Source organism: Geotrypetes seraphini, chromosome 3 (assembly GCF_902459505.1).
Source record: "Geotrypetes seraphini chromosome 3, aGeoSer1.1, whole genome shotgun sequence".
Taxonomy (NCBI): domain Eukaryota; kingdom Metazoa; phylum Chordata; class Amphibia; order Gymnophiona; family Dermophiidae; genus Geotrypetes; species Geotrypetes seraphini.
Genome location: NC_047086.1, coordinates 387,964,051 through 387,982,490, shown reverse-complemented (window position 1 = coordinate 387,982,490; position 18,440 = coordinate 387,964,051). Strand labels below are relative to the sequence as shown.

General features: G+C 43.6%; 1 protein-coding gene across 2 annotated transcripts in view; it reads right to left on the bottom strand.

The window, feature by feature from the left end:
• THADA (THADA armadillo repeat containing) overlaps positions 1 to 18,440 on the bottom strand; it is a 538,115-nt gene that overhangs the window by 118,486 nt on the left and 401,189 nt on the right. For both annotated transcript variants that reach the window (XR_004538762.1, XM_033937269.1), the window contains exon 34: positions 9,156 to 9,228. Coding sequence is in view for 1 of the 2 variants with exons in the window: in XM_033937269.1 (XP_033793160.1) it covers positions 9,156 to 9,228 (73 nt within the window). In the remaining variant the exon portion in view is untranslated. The remainder of the gene's footprint in view (positions 1 to 9,155; positions 9,229 to 18,440) is intronic.

Genomic DNA, 18,440 nt, shown 5'->3' with positions numbered 1-18,440 from the left:
TCACTGTTCCTCTGAATTAAATGCAGAACTTCCCTACAATTCAGTCCTAAATCCATCTTGATTAGCACAGATGATATGGAAATCACAGCTACATGGCCAGCCCCATATGTGGCAGTGATGAAATGCAACAGTATAAAACAATTACTTGGGCTGGTAGCGGGCCTGAGCTCGACTAGCTACAAGGCGGAAAAGAAAGAATGGCATTATTAATATAAATTGCATTACAATGCCTCTTGACTAGTCCATTGTGAGGCAGGGAGTTGCATCCAGCACATCTCATTTCAGAGAACGAACTTGTCTCCTTGCAGATGTACCATAACAAGAACATTCTACAGGCAAATCAGATGCTTGTGATTCAACACTGCAAAATCAGAGCACCACTTTTAGTCGATATATTCTCAAAAGCTTCTCAAAGAAACAGTAGAAGTTCTCACAGAAACATGATAGCATATAAAGCCCAAACGGCCTATCCAGTCTGCCCATCTGCAGTAACCATTATCTCCTCCTCTCCCTATTGGCTAATGTTCTTAACATTTGCATCTCCTCTTCCTATAGGCTAAGGCTCTGTGCACCTGCATTGTGAGGTCATAGAGCTGCCCATCCGCAGTAACCATTATCTCTTTCTCTCTCCGAGAGATCCCACGTGCCTATCCCAGGCCCTTTTGAATTCAGACACAGTCTCTGTTTCCACCACCTCTTCCACGCATCTACCAACCTTTCTGTAAAAAAGTATTTCCTTAGATTACTCCTAAAACTATCACCTCTTAACTTTATCCTATGCCCTCTCAATCAAGTGACTCGACTCACGTGCATTTACACCATATAGGTATTTAAACGTCTCTTATCATATCTCCTCTCTCCTGTAATTTTTCCAAAGTATACAGTACATATTGAGATCTTTAAGTCTGTCCCCATACGTCTCATGACGAAGACCACACACCATTTTAGTAGCCTTCCTCTGGACCGACTCCATCCTTTTTATATCTTTTTGAAGGTGCGGCCTCCAGAATTGTACACAATATTCTAAATGAGGTCTCACCAAAGTCTTATACAGGGGCATCAATACCTCCTTTTTCCTACTGGCCATACCTCTCCCTATGCAACCTAGCATCCTTCTAGCTTTCGCCGTCACCTTTTCAACCTGTTTGGCCCTTTTCGTATTTCTCTCCGTCAAGGGTAGTAAAAGTAAGAAACATCATGATTCATACTCTCTCATTTCAAGCAGCTTGTCTTCCGACACTTGTTATTTATATCTTATTCTTATGTACATTTCAGAAAACAAATAAAAGCTTAACTTTTTTCGAAAATTTTAGTTGATTAGATCCCCATGGTTCACTTCATTCATTTGTTATTATCTAACTTTTTGTAAACCACATTGAATTTCAAGGTTATGCGGACTAGAAATCCAATTTTATGTTATGTTATTATTGAAAACTTGGAGTATGAAAAACAATTCCTTATTCCTTCCCCTCACCACATACATATATTCTCCCTGTAATCCTCAATATCAGGTGGTGAAATAGCTCTGTTGGTGGTCTTGGGATATCTGCTGGACAATAAGAACATAAGAATAGCCTTAATGGGACAGACCGAAAGTCCATCAAGCCCAGTATCCTGTTTCCAACAGTGGACATCCCAGATCCCAAATACCTAGTTAGATCCCAAGTAGTAAAACAGATTTTATCCCTAAGAATAAGCAGTGGATTTCCCCAAGCCATCTCAATAATGGCCTATGGACTTTCCTTTTAGGAATTTATCCAAACCTTTTAAAAACCCTGCTAAGCTAACTGATCTCACCGGTGACGGGATAATCATGCGCCAGATGCCAGCACGCCGACAATCCAGCGCAGACAATTCGGCGGAAGACAGAAGTGCACGGGGGAAAAAATAATTTTTAAAGAGCTCTGACTGGGGGTTTGGGGTGGCAACCCCACCACTTTATTGGTTAGTGTTCGCGCTGCCATTGCGGGGGGGGGAGGTGTGGGGGGGTGAAACCCCCCACATTATAGAGGAAACGGAACTTTTCCTGAAAAAAATCAGAAAAAGTTCCATTTTCGCTATAATGGAGGTTTCCAACCCCCCGAACCCCCCTCCAACAGCAGCGCAAACACTAAACAATAAAGTGGAGGGGGGTTGCCACCCCAAACCCCCCATCGGAGCTCTTTAAAAATTACTTTTTCCCCCGCGCGCTTCTGTTTTGCGCCGAATTGTTGGCGCTGGATTGTCAGCGCGCTGACGTCTTGCGCTCCACTGTCTATGAACCGATCTCACCACATTCTCCGGCAATGAATCCCAGAGTTTAATTACCCATTATTGATTCATACTGTCTGTCTTTTTCAGCATTCATATGAACATATTTACCCTGAATTATCTTGAAAGAAACGCCGAAACATGCTCATATATTAACATAATAGATAATGGCAGATAAACACCTGTTCAGTCCATCCAGTCTGCCCAACAAGATAAACTTTTAGGGCCTGATTCTCTAACCATGCATCCAGATTTTAGGTGGCGGCAGGCATCCTACCACTGTCTGGCAGCCAATCAGGACGCACATTTTCTAAACAAACTCGGGCGAGGAAGTACACCTACATTGTAGACATCTGTTGCGGGTCTACAGACACACTTAAGCATGCCCAAGGTGAAGCGTGAGTGTGTTTTTGCCCAGAAGTGGCCTTGGGCATGTTTAAGCATCTCTACATGTCTCCATAGACCCACGACAGATGCATGAAATGTAGGTCTGCAAAATGCTGACTTATATTTCACAATCATAAAAGTAGACGCCGCAGCCGGCTAAGGGCAGCACGGGAATCCCCGATCAGCTGAGCCTGGCAGGAGTCCCTGAAACCACGGTTTCGGGGAGTCCTGTCGACTCATCTGATTGGGGGGGAATTCCCCTGCTGCAATTAGCTCAGCTGGCTGCGGCGGGCAGAGGACCTCCCGACACCCACCCCTGAGATCGGCAGGAGGGATGCCTACTCCCTCCTACCTAACACCCATTTTCACCCCCTCCCCGAGATTGGCAGGAGGGATGCCTACTCCCTCCTGCTGCCAGGTCCTTTTGAACCCCCAACACCCCACCCTGACACACCCTGAACCTCCAACACCACTCTGACACCCCTCCCCCCCAAATACATGAAGAGGAATTCCGGCAAGAGGGATGAGCAGCTCCTCCTGCCGGCAGACCTGTCTCTTTAAAAAGGCGGGCCTTCCCCTTCCCAGTGCATTCTGGGAAGCACCAGGGAGGGGCCTAAGGCCCTGATTAGCTGAAATATCTGGCAGGTGTGATTCTTTAACCTGCACTAGTTGACATGGGTAAGGCGTCTGTGCCTTAAGGTAGACACGATTCTCAGCCACTTCTTAGGCAACCACCGAGACCAGCATCCTATACAGAATAAGGCCCATAATATGCGATGTGATACTACACACAGTATGCACACTCAGTTTGTCCTTACCATGGCACAGACCACAGAAGTCTGCCTGTCTGCTCAGCCACGATCAGGGCACAAAACATAGAAGTCTGTCCAGCACCGGCTTTGTTTCTCAATTACTAGTGTTGCCATCTAATCCCCACTAAACTTGATTAGTTCCATGTCTTCCATACAGGATTCCTTTCTGTTTATCCCATGCATTTTTTAATTCCGTTACTGTTTTCGTCTCCATCACCTCCCAAGGGAGGGCATTCCATCGTCCACCACTCTCTCTGTGAAAAAGTACTTCTTGACGTTATTTCTGAATCGGTCTCCCTGTCTTCATGTAATCTAGTTCCCTCCTCTGGAAAAGGTTTGTTTGTATATTAATACCCTCTAAAAATATTTGAATGTCTATATCACCTTTCCCCCTCTTATACAAAGTCATGCTAGCGGCTGCCACGAAGCCCTTTAAATCTCTATGGGCTTCAGGGCCGTTACCGTGTGTCAGCCGCTAGCGTGGCTTTGTAGAAGAGGGAGTTTGTTTTTCCTTTCCTCCAGTGTGTAACATATAGTAGGTTCCAAGAACCCCCCCCTAAAATTTGCCAAATTAACTATAACAATCCAAACAAAAAATTGGCAATTAAATTTCAATCCTACTCAAGACAAACACCGGTGCCTATGATAACATAGTAACAAAGTAGATGACGGCGGATAAAGACCCGAATGGTCCATCTAGTCTGCCCAACCTGATTCAATCTAAAAATCTGTTGGTTTTTCTTCTTATCTATTTCTGGGCAAGAATCCAAAGCTCTGCCCGGTACTGTTCTTAGGTTCCAACTAGAGAATGACACGGTGACAAAATTCATCACCGTTCCCGTCCCCGCGGATAACTGTGGGAAACCATCCCCATGTCATTCTTTAAGGAGAGAGGGAAGAATCAGAGTATGAATGGCCACAGCCACTGACCCGCAAGCTTTGCTTTGAAGAATGCTGGTGTAGAAGGATTGAGGTTGAAATAGACACTAGAAAATGACATGGGATTATTTCTCGCGGTTATCCGCGGGGACGGGGACGGTGATGAATTTTGTCACCGTGTCATTCTCTAGTTCCAACTACTGAAGTCTCCGTCAAAGCTCACTCCAGTCCATCTACACCCTCCCAGCCATTGAAGCTCTCCCCAGCCCATCCTCCACCAAACGGCCATATACAGACACAGACCGTGCAAGTCTGCCCAGTACTGGCCTTAGTTCTTCAATATTTACTATTATTTTCTGATTCTAGATCCTCTGTGTTCATCCCATGATAAGCCACTATCAAAATTAAGACTTCAGTACTGGGTAAACTGAGACTGCACAGGTGATAGGCCTGATGGGCCGCCGTGGGAGCGGACCGCTGGGCGGGATGGACCTCTGGTCTGACCCAGCGGAGGCAACTTCTTATGTTACTCTGGGCAGAGAACTCATAGATGACAAGCACCAAGCAGTAATCCTAAATAAATGCTGCCCCGTACATCATCAAGTCTTATTTATTTGAAATTATTATAAATATGTGGGGAAAACTTTTTCTCAAAAGGCACACAGTGTTGCTTTTAGTAGGGAGGAAACAAAGTTATAAATCCCCAAATCATCCAAAAGAACTGACACCCCAAAAATGTTTTGTTTAACGTGAAAAAATCAATACATTGAATGCAATCTACTAAAAAGTTGAAGCCATGAAGCCAGCTTATCTGAGTCCAAAGGGAAACTATCGCCGCTCACAGAGCTCCGTTTCGAATCCTTCATCAGGAGCAGAGACAAATCAGTCCTTTTAATTGAACCATAAACAAAGATGATCCTCTTTATTCTTTTCGAACTTTGCAATGAATCGCAAAATATGTCCAGAACTTGGCTTAATCAACGCCAAACTGGGTGTGATTGAGACAAGTTCTGGACTTAATTTCGGGATTCATTGCTTGTCACCTATGAGTGGTCTGCCCAGGCTAAATAAACTGAAAATGAAGTCTCGGTTACCCAGTACTGAAGTCTTAATTTTGATAGTGGCTTATCATAGGCACCAGTGTTTGTCTCGAGTAGGATTGAAATTTAATTGCCAATTTTTTGTTTGGATTGTAACATATAAGTAATATAGTAAATGACGTCAGATAAAGACCCGAATGGTCCATCCAGTTTGCCCAACCACACATGCTCCATAAATTAATTCTTTAGTTTAAATGGTCCTTTTTCTTAGATATTTCTGAGCCAGAAACCCACAGCCGTGCCCGGTAGTGTGCTTAGGTTCCATCTACTGAAGTCTCCATCAAAGCTCACTCCAGCCCATCTTTAACCATCCCAGGTCATCAAGTCTCTTCACATACAGGTTGTTCACCCTCTCCAAGGAAGGGAGAATGAGAGGGCACTCTCTAAAGGTAAAAGGGGATCGATTCCGTACAAACGTAAGGAAGTTCTTTTTCACCCAGAGAGTGGTGGAAAACTGGAACGCTCTTCCGTAGGCTGTCGTAGGAGAAAACACCCTCCAGGGATTCAAGACAAAGTTAGACGAGTTCCTGTGGAACTGGAACATACGCAGGTAGGGCTGGTCTCGATTAGGGCACTGGACTTTGACTTAGGGGCCACCGCGGGAGCGGACTGCTGGGCACGATGGACCACTGGTCTGACCCAGCAGCAGCAATTCTTATTTTCTTGTGGTGCTTACCCCATACCATTTTTTGTCACTTTTCTCTGAAATTATTCAAGTCTTATGTCCTTAGCGAGGTATGGCCTCCAAAACTGAACACAATACTCCAAGTGGGGCCTTGCCAATGACTTGTACAGGGGCATCAACACTTCCCCTCTCTATGCAGCCCAGCATTCTTCTGGCTGTAGCCACAGCCTTGTCACTTTTTTTTTTGACACCTTGAGATCCTCATAAACCATCATCCCAAGGTCCTTCTCCTGAGCTGGGCTTATCAATCTCTTTCCTCCAACCTCATACACGTCAAGGCAGTAATAAAAGATATACATAAAATAAGAAAATTAAAAACATTTAACAAACACACTGCCCCATTCTTATCCCTAATCTCACCTCCTCCCCCCCCAGCACTGTTCACCATTGGCCATACAATCTACCTCCCCTCCTTTCTTTCAGTCTAACTCAGGGACAAGATAATGTGATAATCCATCTCTATCCTATTTCCCTTAGAGGCTCTTTCCATCAGTTAAGGCTATAAGAGAAAACATCCTCTGCCCGATATTTACAAGAGTTTAACCAGGCTGGAGAGGCTCCTGCCTGGTTAAACCCCACTAAGCAACCCAGCACCTGATATTCAGCTGAATATCGCCACCAACTGGCCATCTCCTAATCAGTTAGGTTAGGGACAGACTGGAGTGGAGCACTTATTTATGAATATAGTATGCAAACCACTTTGATTGTAACCACAGAAAGGCGGTTAATAAAGACACTGATAGTTAATGTCTTTTTCTGTTTGTCTTGTTGAAACATGTCTAGCATTTCTTAAATATGTATGCATGTAATTTTGTAAACCGCATAGTTTTTATGCGGTATACAGTGTTTCCCCGGTTGTTCGTGGCCGGCGGTTCACGGCCCCTTTCATTCACGGTATTTTCGGACCGTGAACCGCCGACAAGGAGAGGGCAGCAGGAGAGGCAGGAGAGAGCATCCAGAGCGCCGCGAGTGCAGGAAATCACTCGCGGTTCGCTCTGACCGCCTCTTCCTGCATGAAGTCGGGCCTTATCCGATCAGGAGCTGCTTTGACACGCAACTCCTGATTGGACAAGACCCGACTTTGTGCAGGAAGAGGCGGTCGGAGCGCACCGCGAGTGATTTCCTGCACTCGCGGCGCTCCAGTTGCTCTCCTGCTGTCTTCAGGCTCCCCCATGAAAAACCGTATTCGCGGTTTTTCGAGATTCGCGGGGGTTCCTGCAACGGAACCCCCGTGAATCTCGGGGGAGCATTGTTTACATTTTTAAATAAAATAAATAAACAGACTACTGCAATCTACTTCTAACAGGTTTCCTGCTGAACCACCTATTCCCCCCACCCCCCTCTTTCCCTTACTTAGTCGTAATTTTCAGCCTGGTAACCACATACGAGAAGTCAGGACAGCAAAAAAGCTGTCTTAGCTTTCCCCCTCTTTCATGAACACATAGCACATGTTTTTAGCGCCGGCAGCGCCGGTAACTGCTCCGACCCGTGCTATATGTTTGTGAAAGAGGGGGGTTTATGCGCTAAAGTTAATTAGGCACTGGTATGAATATTAGCCAATGCCCGGTTAACTTCCTGGTGATTGTCAATACCCACCCTATTCAACGCCAGGAGCAGTGCATGCCTCAGCATTGCACTTCCAGGATCAGCTCAGCACATGACTTTTGAGTGGCTCCGATGCCACTTACTGCGGGCTGAATATCGGGTCCTCTGTGCCTAAGCCTGGCATGATAGTACTTACAGCATGAAATCAGATGATGATCGCAAATTCCTGCCTTGATTATATCTTTGAAGACAAAGGAAGACACTGTAGACAGATGCACAAGATCAGCTGTTTTGCAGCATATCATTACTAAGTACTAAGCTCACACCGACTTGCTAGTCAGAAAAAGCTTCTCAACATTGTGGAAATTAAGAACTGTCAGAAAATACTTCGATGCTGTCTCATTCCGCTTACTGGTGTAATCCTCCATTCTAAGCTCACTCGACTACTGTAACATCATTTATCTGGGGTCTTTCAAAAAAATCACTCGAAAACTCCAAATCATCCAATCCGATTGATCTTTAGGTTAAAAAACTGGGAACACCTAACTCCCTACTACCAAAAACTCCACTGGCTGCCCCTCGAAGCGAGAGTGCTGTTCATATTTACCTGTCTCTGTTTCAAATCCATTCTAGGTTCGGCCCCCTTGTACTTGGTTCCCCACTTCAACCTAGAATGTCCATCCAGACCCACAAGCAGAGTCCATCTATTCAACCACCCAACACTAAAGGCCTGCCGTTACAAAAGATACCTGAACAGAACACTTGCCTTCCAAGCAGGTCAATGGAATGATTGGTTGGGTAGCATTATCACGCACTCCTCTTCCTACTTAAAGTTTCAGAAAACTTATAAAAACAAACTTGTTCAACCAATTTGTAACCAAGTCCTCTTAAGCCCTACTTCTCCATCTCCAACCGAATTATTCCCAAGTTCTCTCATGCCTCACCTCTATATCATGCTCTCCTGTATTTTGATGATCTTACATTGTACCTATATTCGCTGATTGTCCAGCTCTTCTTTGTTGTAAACCGCCTCGAACTACCACAGCTTTGGCGGTACATAAGAATAAAATTATTAAGTACACAACAGGCATTTGTTACGCGTCCTTTATTACCACCACTTTTTGGGACCCCTGAGGAAGACTGTTTGCTCGAAACACGAACCGTGTTGGGTCCCGTATTTTATATAAAGTGGTTCATTTACGCGCAACAAACTGTTTGTCTAAAATAAACTTTGCCTATATCTTGTGCATCTGTCTGCAGTACCGTCCTTTGTCTTCAGTTCACCGTATTTTTACTACAGATTTGTTGGATTTTCCTCGATTATATCTTTCCAGCTTCAGCAACAAATCCTTTGGTTTCCCATCGTAAACAAATATGATCTCCTTAAATACAGTGATCTTAAGCGGAAATATATGCAGTTAAGATTTTCAAGAATTATCAGCATCAATTGTTACCCAGCTATTTACTTAAAAAATACACAACCTCAATTAGTCTTACCTCTTGGCAACTTTGAACAAGATAGACAACCAACTTGGAAGACAACTTAACAGCTATACTTTGAATTTCCACGCTGGAAAAAAAAAATAACATAAGAAAGAGAACAAGTTTCGATGCTGTTCTGAATATTGTACTTATTAATCATTACTGATAGTAAATATGAACTTTTCTTCTTGTTCTCTGAACGTACTGTACACCAGGGGTCTCAAAGTCCCTCCTTGAGGGCCGCAATCCAGTCGGGTTTTCAGGATTTCCCCAATGAATAGGCACTGAAAGCGTCGCATGCACATAGATGTCATGCATATTCATTGGGGAAATCCTGAAAACCCGTCTGGATTGCGGCCCTCGAGGAGGGACTTTGAGACCCCTGGCTGTACACCATTACCTGCTGCAAATCTGTTACGCAATCCAAACAGCACTTGACTATCCCCTCTTTTACTAAGGCGTGCTAATCGATTTAGCACACGCTAAATGCTAACGCGCCCATTATATTCTATGGATGCGTTAGCATTTAGCACATGCTAATCATTAGCGCACGCTAAATCGATTAGCGTGCGTTAAATCGGTTAGGGCGCCTTAGTAAAAGGACCCCTATGCCTTCAGAGGAGAGAAAACACACTTATTTTTGGTGATTCAGTCTTCTGAATTTCATGTTTTTTGAAGGTAAGCTTTGAGAGTACTTGGAAGTTTTATTAAACCCTTTACTCTCCATAAAACATCAGGTCAATACTTTAATCAAAAAAGTCTTCCAGAAGTTAAGACAGTGTCACAGGATTAGATGCCATTTTCAGCAGGATTGGTTTAGAATTTTAGTTCCCTGTTTTCAAGCTTTTGCAGTTTTTCTCACGAGTCCTGCATATGTTATAAGTCATTATTTTTAAAGTTTGTATTCCCAGCACCAGAGTGACACCTAGTGGGCAGGTCCAATAATATCCGTTACCGACAACCACACCCCTGAGGCAGGCCTCCTTCTGGAGGCCGAAACACGGACCGTGTTGGGTCATCAACTGGATCATTCCATAATAAGGACATTATGTTTATATATTTGCATAATAGGATTTTTAAAATTTGAGTTCATAGAAATAAATATTGTTTGTTTCAAGGTTGAATAAATAGTGTTTATTTCAAGGTTGTTTCAAGGGTGTTCTATCTCACTCTCCACTTGCTTTCCTTTCTGTCGGATTTTACGTGGGGTTTCCATTCCCTTTCTTTTGGTTTACACCAGCATATACTGTATCTTAACATAGCGAGATGATTGTAATAGCCTGTATATGGGTTACACTAAACAAGCTTTTCTAAACACCTCAGCTAGACTGACATGTTACGCTAAAAAGTTTGTTAAGGCCACTATTATTAATAAAATTATACTGCAGAAAACAATACTACTTTTAAATTAATCTGTCTGATTTTAAGGTATTTCAAAGTCAATTTCTTTTTTATCTTACCCACTTATTATTTTCAAACTATGCTAAACATTTAAGGCAGGAAAAACAGGAATGGAGGTGTGGCCTAGTGGTTAGGACTGCAGCCTCAGCACCCCAAAGTTTCAGGTTCAATCCCAGCACTGCTCCTTGTGACCCTGGGCAAGTCCCTTAACACTCCATTGTCCCAGGCACATTAGTCAGACTGTGAGCCCCCCAGGACAGATAGGGAGGAATACTTGAGTACCTGAAACTATTCCCCTCTTCTACGAAAGCTCGCTGGCGGTTTTTAGCACAGGGAGCCGCTCTGGATGACCTGTGCTGCTCCCGACACTCATAAAGTTCCTATGAGCATCGGGAGCAGTGCGGGCCATTCAGCGCGGCTCTCTGCGCTAAAAAACGTTAGCGTGGTTTCGTACAATAGGGGGTATGCTTGGGCTACAGGATGACAATTTCCCACTCCAGGATTGGCGAAGCTATGCTGTCAGTGGGGGGTGCAAAGCTTTGGAATGCTTTGCCAGGAGTTCTGTGCTTCTGCGCCGTCAGATTGGGTTTCAAGAAAATGTTGAAAATGCAATTGTTTATAAATGCTTTCTTATGATGGGATATTATGCAATGTAATTACCTGCAAATGCTTTAGTAGATTGATATTTTGGATCTTATAGCGAAGTTCCTTTTAAATATTGAACATGTATGTACCGTCTAATATTTATGATTGTTGTCATGTAAACCGTATAGGAATTATACGGTATACATTTCCCCCTCCCTATTCGTGGTTTCTGCACTCGCGGTTTCACATAATCGCGATTTTTTTCTGGGGAGGGGGAAAATTTTAAAAAACATATTTTTGACCTCCCTGCCGCCTTCCCGGCCTTACCTGGTGGTCTAGAGGGCTTTCAGGGCAGGAACGATCTTCCTACGCTCCTGTCCCGTGCAGATCGCCATGAGGAAATGGCTGCTGTGAGTTCCTGTAGTCTCTCGAGACTACGACGGGAAATCCCACAGCCATTTCCTAATGGTGATCTGCACGGGGCAGGAGCGTAGGAAGATCGCTCCTGCCCCGAAAGCCCTCTAGACCACCAGGTAAGGCCGAGAAGGCGGCAGGGAGGTGGGGTGGGTCAGAGCCGGATATTTGCGGATTTTCGCCATTTGCGGTCCGGCTCTGCCCATATCCCCCGCGAATAACGAGGGAGAAGTGTACACTTCTCCCTCTGTATTCGCTGTGATAGGGGATTAACAGAACTGCACATACAGAAAAATCTCAAATAACTTTTTCATATGTTATTCGCTGTTTTCTATTAAAAACCATCGTGAATATAGTGAAACCGCGAATAACATGGTGGGAGACCTGGACTGTTCCTGAAGGAGAGGCAAAACACGGTCAAGTTTCAAGTTTTAATAAAATTTGATGGATCACTTAATCATAATACAAAGCGATGAACAGGTTTAAAAACATGTAGTACATTTCTCATTACAGGGAGACAACCTTTTTAATGAGGGAAGAAATACAATATTTTGACAGTAAAGGAGATGAGTAAGGAGACGAGTAAGATGATAGGAGGGGAAAGACAGCGCTAAAAATCTGGTAAAAATTAATTAAATTAGTGATAGAGTTCTTAAAAAAAATATAAAAAATTAGAAGTTAAAAAGCTTCTTTAAAAAAGAAAGTGCTGGGAATCAGCGATTTTCTCTGTAAACGCTTGGAATCAGCAATTTCTCTATGCAAGCTGATGTAATTTGGGAAGAGGAGCCAGCAAGCTAAAAAACGTGAATAATCGCAACCGCGAATATGGAGGGAGAAGTGTATACATTTCTAAAATAAATAAATAAATATTGGACATTACACCACCGACGCTAAAGGATAAAATCTAAAAGAATGTTTAGTCAAACCTTAGCCTATCAGGCAGAATTAACCTGGAATACTTTACCTTTTGAAATCAGACTGTAACATGAGTACATGACTTTCACAGAAAACTAAAACTATTTGCCTCCATCAAAATCATTATGAAAGCAAAGCACACTGGCTCCTGGTGTCTCATTGCATTACCTATAAAATATGTCTGTTAACTCTCAAGTCTCTCCTTTGCAAAGCCCAGCCTTCATAGATAGACTTTTGATACCTTATGCTCCCACTAGACGCTAAGATTAGAGAATGACACGGTGACAAAATTCATCACCGTCCCCGTCCCCGCGGATAACCACGGTAAACCATCTTCATGTCATTCTTTAAGGAGAGAGGGAAGAATCAGAGTATGAATGGCCACAACCACTGACCCGCAAGCTTTGCTTTGAAGAATGCTGGTGTAGAAGGACTGAGGTTGAAACAGACACTACAGAATGACAGTCTCTGGTATCCAGAGCAGATATTGTGATGTCATAATGCCTCATTCCACCAGTGCCTAAGAGCCAATCACATCAGTGATGTCACAATGGCTTCATTATCCTTGGCTCACATAAGAATCAGAGTATGAATGGCCACAACCACTGACCCGCAAGCTTTGCTTTGAAGAATGCTGGTGTAGAAGGACCGAGGTTGAAATAGACACTAGAAAATGACATGGGATTATTTCCCGCGGTTATCCGCGGGGATGGGAACGGTAATAAATTTTGTCACCAGTGTTCCCGCTAAGCTGCGCTGGCGTGCGCTGGCGCACAAAATATTAGGTCGCAGCGCACAAGTTTCTCGTCACAGCGCAGGACCGGCAAGATTGACTCATTTGAACTTCTGCAAGATCAGCATCGGAAGCGTGCGCTGGGCCGGAGAGATCTTGGGGAGCCTCCGACAGTGGCTTTCTCCCCTCTCTGCAGCTCTCCTTTACTTCCCAGCGCAGCGATTCACAAAGGCAGCCTCGGGGCTTTTGCTGAGTTGCGGCTGCCTCTGATGATGCAACTTCCTCTTTCCTCAGAGGCGGCGCGACACAACAAAGGACCCGAGGCTGCCTTCGTGAATCGCTGCGCTGGGAAGTAAGAAGAGCTGCTGGGAGGGGAGAAAACCACTATCAGTCTGGGAAGCTGCTGGGCAGGGGAAAAAAGGGACAGCTGCTACTGGAAAGGGAGAAGGAGAGATGCTTCTGGGAGGGGAGGAGGGAAAGGAATCTGGGAAGCTGCTGGGCCAGGAAAAAAAAGGGACAGCTGCTACTGGAGAGGGAGAAGGAGAAGGAGAGATGCATCTGGGAGGGGAGGAGGGAAAGGAATCTGGGAAGCTGCTGGGCCAGGAAAAAAAAGGACAGCTGCTACTGGAGAGGGAGAAGAAGGAGAGATGCTTCTGGGAGGGGAGGAGGGAAAGGAATCTGGGAAGCTGCTGGGCAAGGAAAAAAAGGGACAGCTGCTACTGGATAAGGAGAAGAAGGAGAGATGCTTCTGGGAGGGGAGGAGGGAAAGGAATCTGGGAAGCTGCTGGGCTAGGAAAAAAAGGGACAGCTGCTACTGGAGAGGGAGAAGGAGACGGAGAGATGCTTCTGGGAGGGGAGGAGGGAAAGGAATCTGGGAAGCTGCTGGGCCAGGAAAAAAAAGGACAGCTGCTACTGGAGAGGGAGAAGGAGACGGAGAGATGCTTCTGGGAGGGGAGGAGGGAAAGGAATCTGGGAAGCTGCTGGGCCAGGAAAAAAAAGGACAGCTGCTACTGGAGAGGGAGAAGAAGGAGAGATGCTTCTGGGAGGGGAGGAGGGAAAGGAATCTGGGAAGCTGCTGGGCAAGGAAAAAAAAAGGGACAGCTGCTACTGGAGAGGGAGACGGAGAGATGCTGCTGGGAGGGGAGGAAGGGAAGAGAGTTACTGCTGGACAGGAGGCTGGGAGAAAGAAAGAAAGGGGGCAGGCAGGGAAACAGAAGGAAAGAAGAGAAACAGAAAAAAAGAAAGAAAGGTCAGGGAGAGAGGAAGAAAAAGTTGGGGGAGGGAATGAGGTGTGGAGGAGAGAAAGCATACAGGCTGATAGAAGGGAAGAAAGATTGGATGCACAGTCAGAAGAAGAAAGTGCAACCAGAAATCACCAGACAAGGTAGGAAAAATGATTTTATTTTAAATTTAGCAAAGTGGAGGCAGTATTACCACAGTTTTCAAAGGAATTTGCCCAAATAACTTAATAGTTAACTGGGTAAACTTCCCTTCACTTACTATGCACAGTTCTGAATTTATATCTGCTGTCTATATTTTACAATATGGTCCCCTTTTACTAAACCGCAATAGTGGTTTTTAGCGCAGGGAGCCTATGAGCGTCAAGAGCAGTGCTGGGCATTCAGCGCAGCTCCCTGCGCTAAAAACTGCTATTGTGGTTTAATAAAAAGGATGGAGGGTATATTTGTCTATTTTTGTATGCTATAAAAACCAAATACAGAGAGAGACTGAGAGCTGTTGACGAAGAGCTACGTGTGTGTCTTTCTTCCATTCCAGCCAGAATATCAGCTTTGTGTTCAGCCAAACAGGCCCAGGTTTCGCACTGAATAAAGTATTTTATAATTTTTATTTCATAATAAAGTAATTATAAAATACTTTCTTTGTGTTTATTTGATTCCTATTCAAGAGAATTACTTTATATATAGTCAATATAGGCAGAGAGTTAAATTTTTTAACATTTTCTAATGGTGGTGTGCCTCGTGATTTTTTTCATGAAACAAGTGTGCCTTTGCCCAAAAAAGGTTGAAAAACACTGGTCTAGAAATTGAAAGCATCAAACGTATTGTCTTCTGGACTGTTTTTAATTTACAGTTTACACATATGGATGTAACAGACATAACTACATTTGTTGTAAAACATTTATTAAGATATCATTTCATCCCTACAATTTCTGTGTTCTTAAAAATATTATTTAACGTTATTTAATTTAGCGTGTAGGCCTAAAATTCCTTTGAATACCTCGTCCTCATGTATCAGCAACTTTGACAACATATTTATTTGGCTCATAACTTGCTGGCGCCCGATATTTTTAGCTCACAGTGAAAAAAGTTTGCTCACAACACCCGCCCGCTTAGAGGGAACACTGTTTGTCACCATGTCATTCTCTAGCTCAGATCTAAACGACCAACACTTACCGACTGTCCCCTCTCTTAAATTCATTAACACAAGTCGACAATTCATTTTCTCTGTCACGGCACCTCAAACGTGGAATTCCTCCCCCTCCCATTCACTTACGGGAAGAGCGTCTTTTAGACAGATTTAAGAGTAAGTTAAAATACTTTCTTTTTAAAGATGCTTTTGACTGATAACTCTCTAGATTAGAATCATTCCCTTAAACCTAGGCCTAAGATCTCTTCTAACTCTTCTACTTAACCCCCCGCTATTATTTTATCCCTTATTTGTCTCATTTGCTATCAATTATTGTAGTTCTCCCCTTTTTTCCCTTTTGCTTCGTTTGTCCTTGTTTCATGCTCCCCTGAAAGTTGTAATGTTTTTAGCGATGTGCATCGCTTAGAACTATGATTAAGCGATTCATCAAATTTTAAATAAAACTCGAAACTTGAAGAAATCATTTGATATTTGAATTTCATTATGCTTACTAGCAATTAATCATGCTGTTTTGTAAATCCTAGAATTAAATGCCTAGAGAACTCTTTTCTGGTCCACTTCAGACCTAATTTGGACTTTCATTTATGGTTGGTTTTATCTTTCGGTGGAATCTGGACATCATTAGTGGTTCGTTTTTATTACTTGGGACTCCTGATGCAGGCGCTATAGCCGAAACACAGGCCGTGTCGAGTCCATGATTTCAAATTATTATTCGCCATATTTATGTGAGTTTTTTAGACTATTTGCACAAATTTTAATTGCTACCAATAAAGAAGGGTTTTGAAGACCAGGCACGCAATGCATTTGATAAGCCATCTTTCTGGGTACAACCAAGGTGGTGTACATATTAAATACAAGCACCGCACCTTCTTTCTTCCTAATAGGCTCATACTCTAAGTTTTTGTAACCGTGAGGCACTACAAAGGGAAAGGACCCTAGCCCACTGCACTAACCATCAGGCTAAGTTTAATTTATTTTGTATTGTGTATTATACTACTTTATCTATTGATCGCATGCTGAATGGATGTTAAAAATCAAATCTCATTGTTGATTATTAAGTGATATATTTATGGTTATTTGTATGGATATGTTATCACACTTATTATAAATTTAAAAATGAATAAAGATTTAAAAAACAAACAAACAAAAAATCAAATCTCACACTCAGCATATAGGGGTCAACGCAGAAGTCTACATTAGAGCCTCAAAGCAGTAACCAAATAGCATGCAAACAGACCCTGTGTGTTAACATAGGGCTAGAGTCACCAAGGACGCTGATCATGTCCCAACCACTTTGCGACCCCGACCCGATTCACTAACTTTGCGACCCCGACCCGATTCACTAACCTTACTCCCGATCCAATCCGTGCATGCAAATGAGGGGGAATGGCATGCAAATGTAGGAAGGTAGCGATTCACGAAAAAATCTCAGGAACACCGACTGGGCTGGCAGATCAAAAAATAAGGACCAGTCGCTCACGTCCTTTCCGACTGCCCTGCTCTGCCCCACCCCGACTCTCCTCTTGCTGCCCTGCTCTCTGCCCCGACTCTCCTGCTCTCCCTTCCCCGCAGTGCGAGCCCGTGGGTTTAAAGTGGGTTAAAACCACGGGCTCGCGAAGTAAAAGTTAAAAAAATTAAAAAGTTTCCAGCTCTGTAAGCATGCGCAGACCATCTACAGGCAAAGAAGATGGTCTGCACATACGTCGGATTCGCTCTCCAGCGATCCATTCAATCAGTTGGGGACGTGACTCCAATCGCCTCCATTTGCATGAGGACGCATCGTGAATCAGGTGTCCGGCAACCTCACAGATCGGATCGCTAATGGATCAGATCCGTGAGATTAGTGAATATAGCCCATAGAAGAGCACATCAGCAGAAGCATAGCCAGCTTTTCACGCCTGGGGGAGCAAACCTTTTCTAAAAATAAATAAATTAATTAAAAAAAGAGAGAGGGTGAGGCTGCAGGTCTAATTCAAATAGGCACCATTTAATCTAGGCCTGCACAACTTTGGCCCTGCCAGGCCAGGTTTTAAAGATTTCCCCAATGAATATGCATGAGATCTATTTGCATGCACTGCTTTCAATGCATATTCATTGGGGAAATCCCAAAAACCCGACTGGATTCGGCCCTCAAGGACCGGAGTTGTGCAGGCCTGATTTAATCCAAAGTCAATTTCCTTGCACCTCATTTAGCTATGCTTGTGCACTTCAGCCACATCCACATGTGGGTCTAGACTAGTCTCAGCTAGAGATCTTGCAATAAACTCCAGCTGACATGGACCCAACGCTCCTGTATTGCAGGAGGATGAGGAATACTGCGGAATACAGATATATAACAGCTTTACTGTTGTTTTATTTTTACGTAGGGTCTTTGGCAGATGCTTACAATCTAGGGTGGGTTCCAAAGATACAAAATTTCAAATTAAACAATGCCATAAACATAAAACCATACAAAAATAAATCAAACATAACAATATACAATAACCACAAATAACAAACAAAAAATATAGAGTGGGAGGGTAATTTTGTGTGTCATTTTACATGGGTATATTGGCACATGTACACATGAAAAATCATTTTATAAAATTCCCACTCACTGCTCCATCAAATCAGGGGTTCTCAAACCAATCCTCAGGACACATCCAGCCAATCAGGTTTTCAGGATATCTACAATGAATATGCATGAAATAAACTGCAAAAACGACTGTGTCTAAATTCAAGAGGTCCTGGGATAGGCATGTGGGATCTCTCAGAGAGAGAAAGAGATAATGGTTACTGCGGATGGGCAGCATTTGGCCTTTATCTGCCATCATGTTACAATGTTTCTATACCCATAAAGTTCTATGACATCACAATGCAGGTGT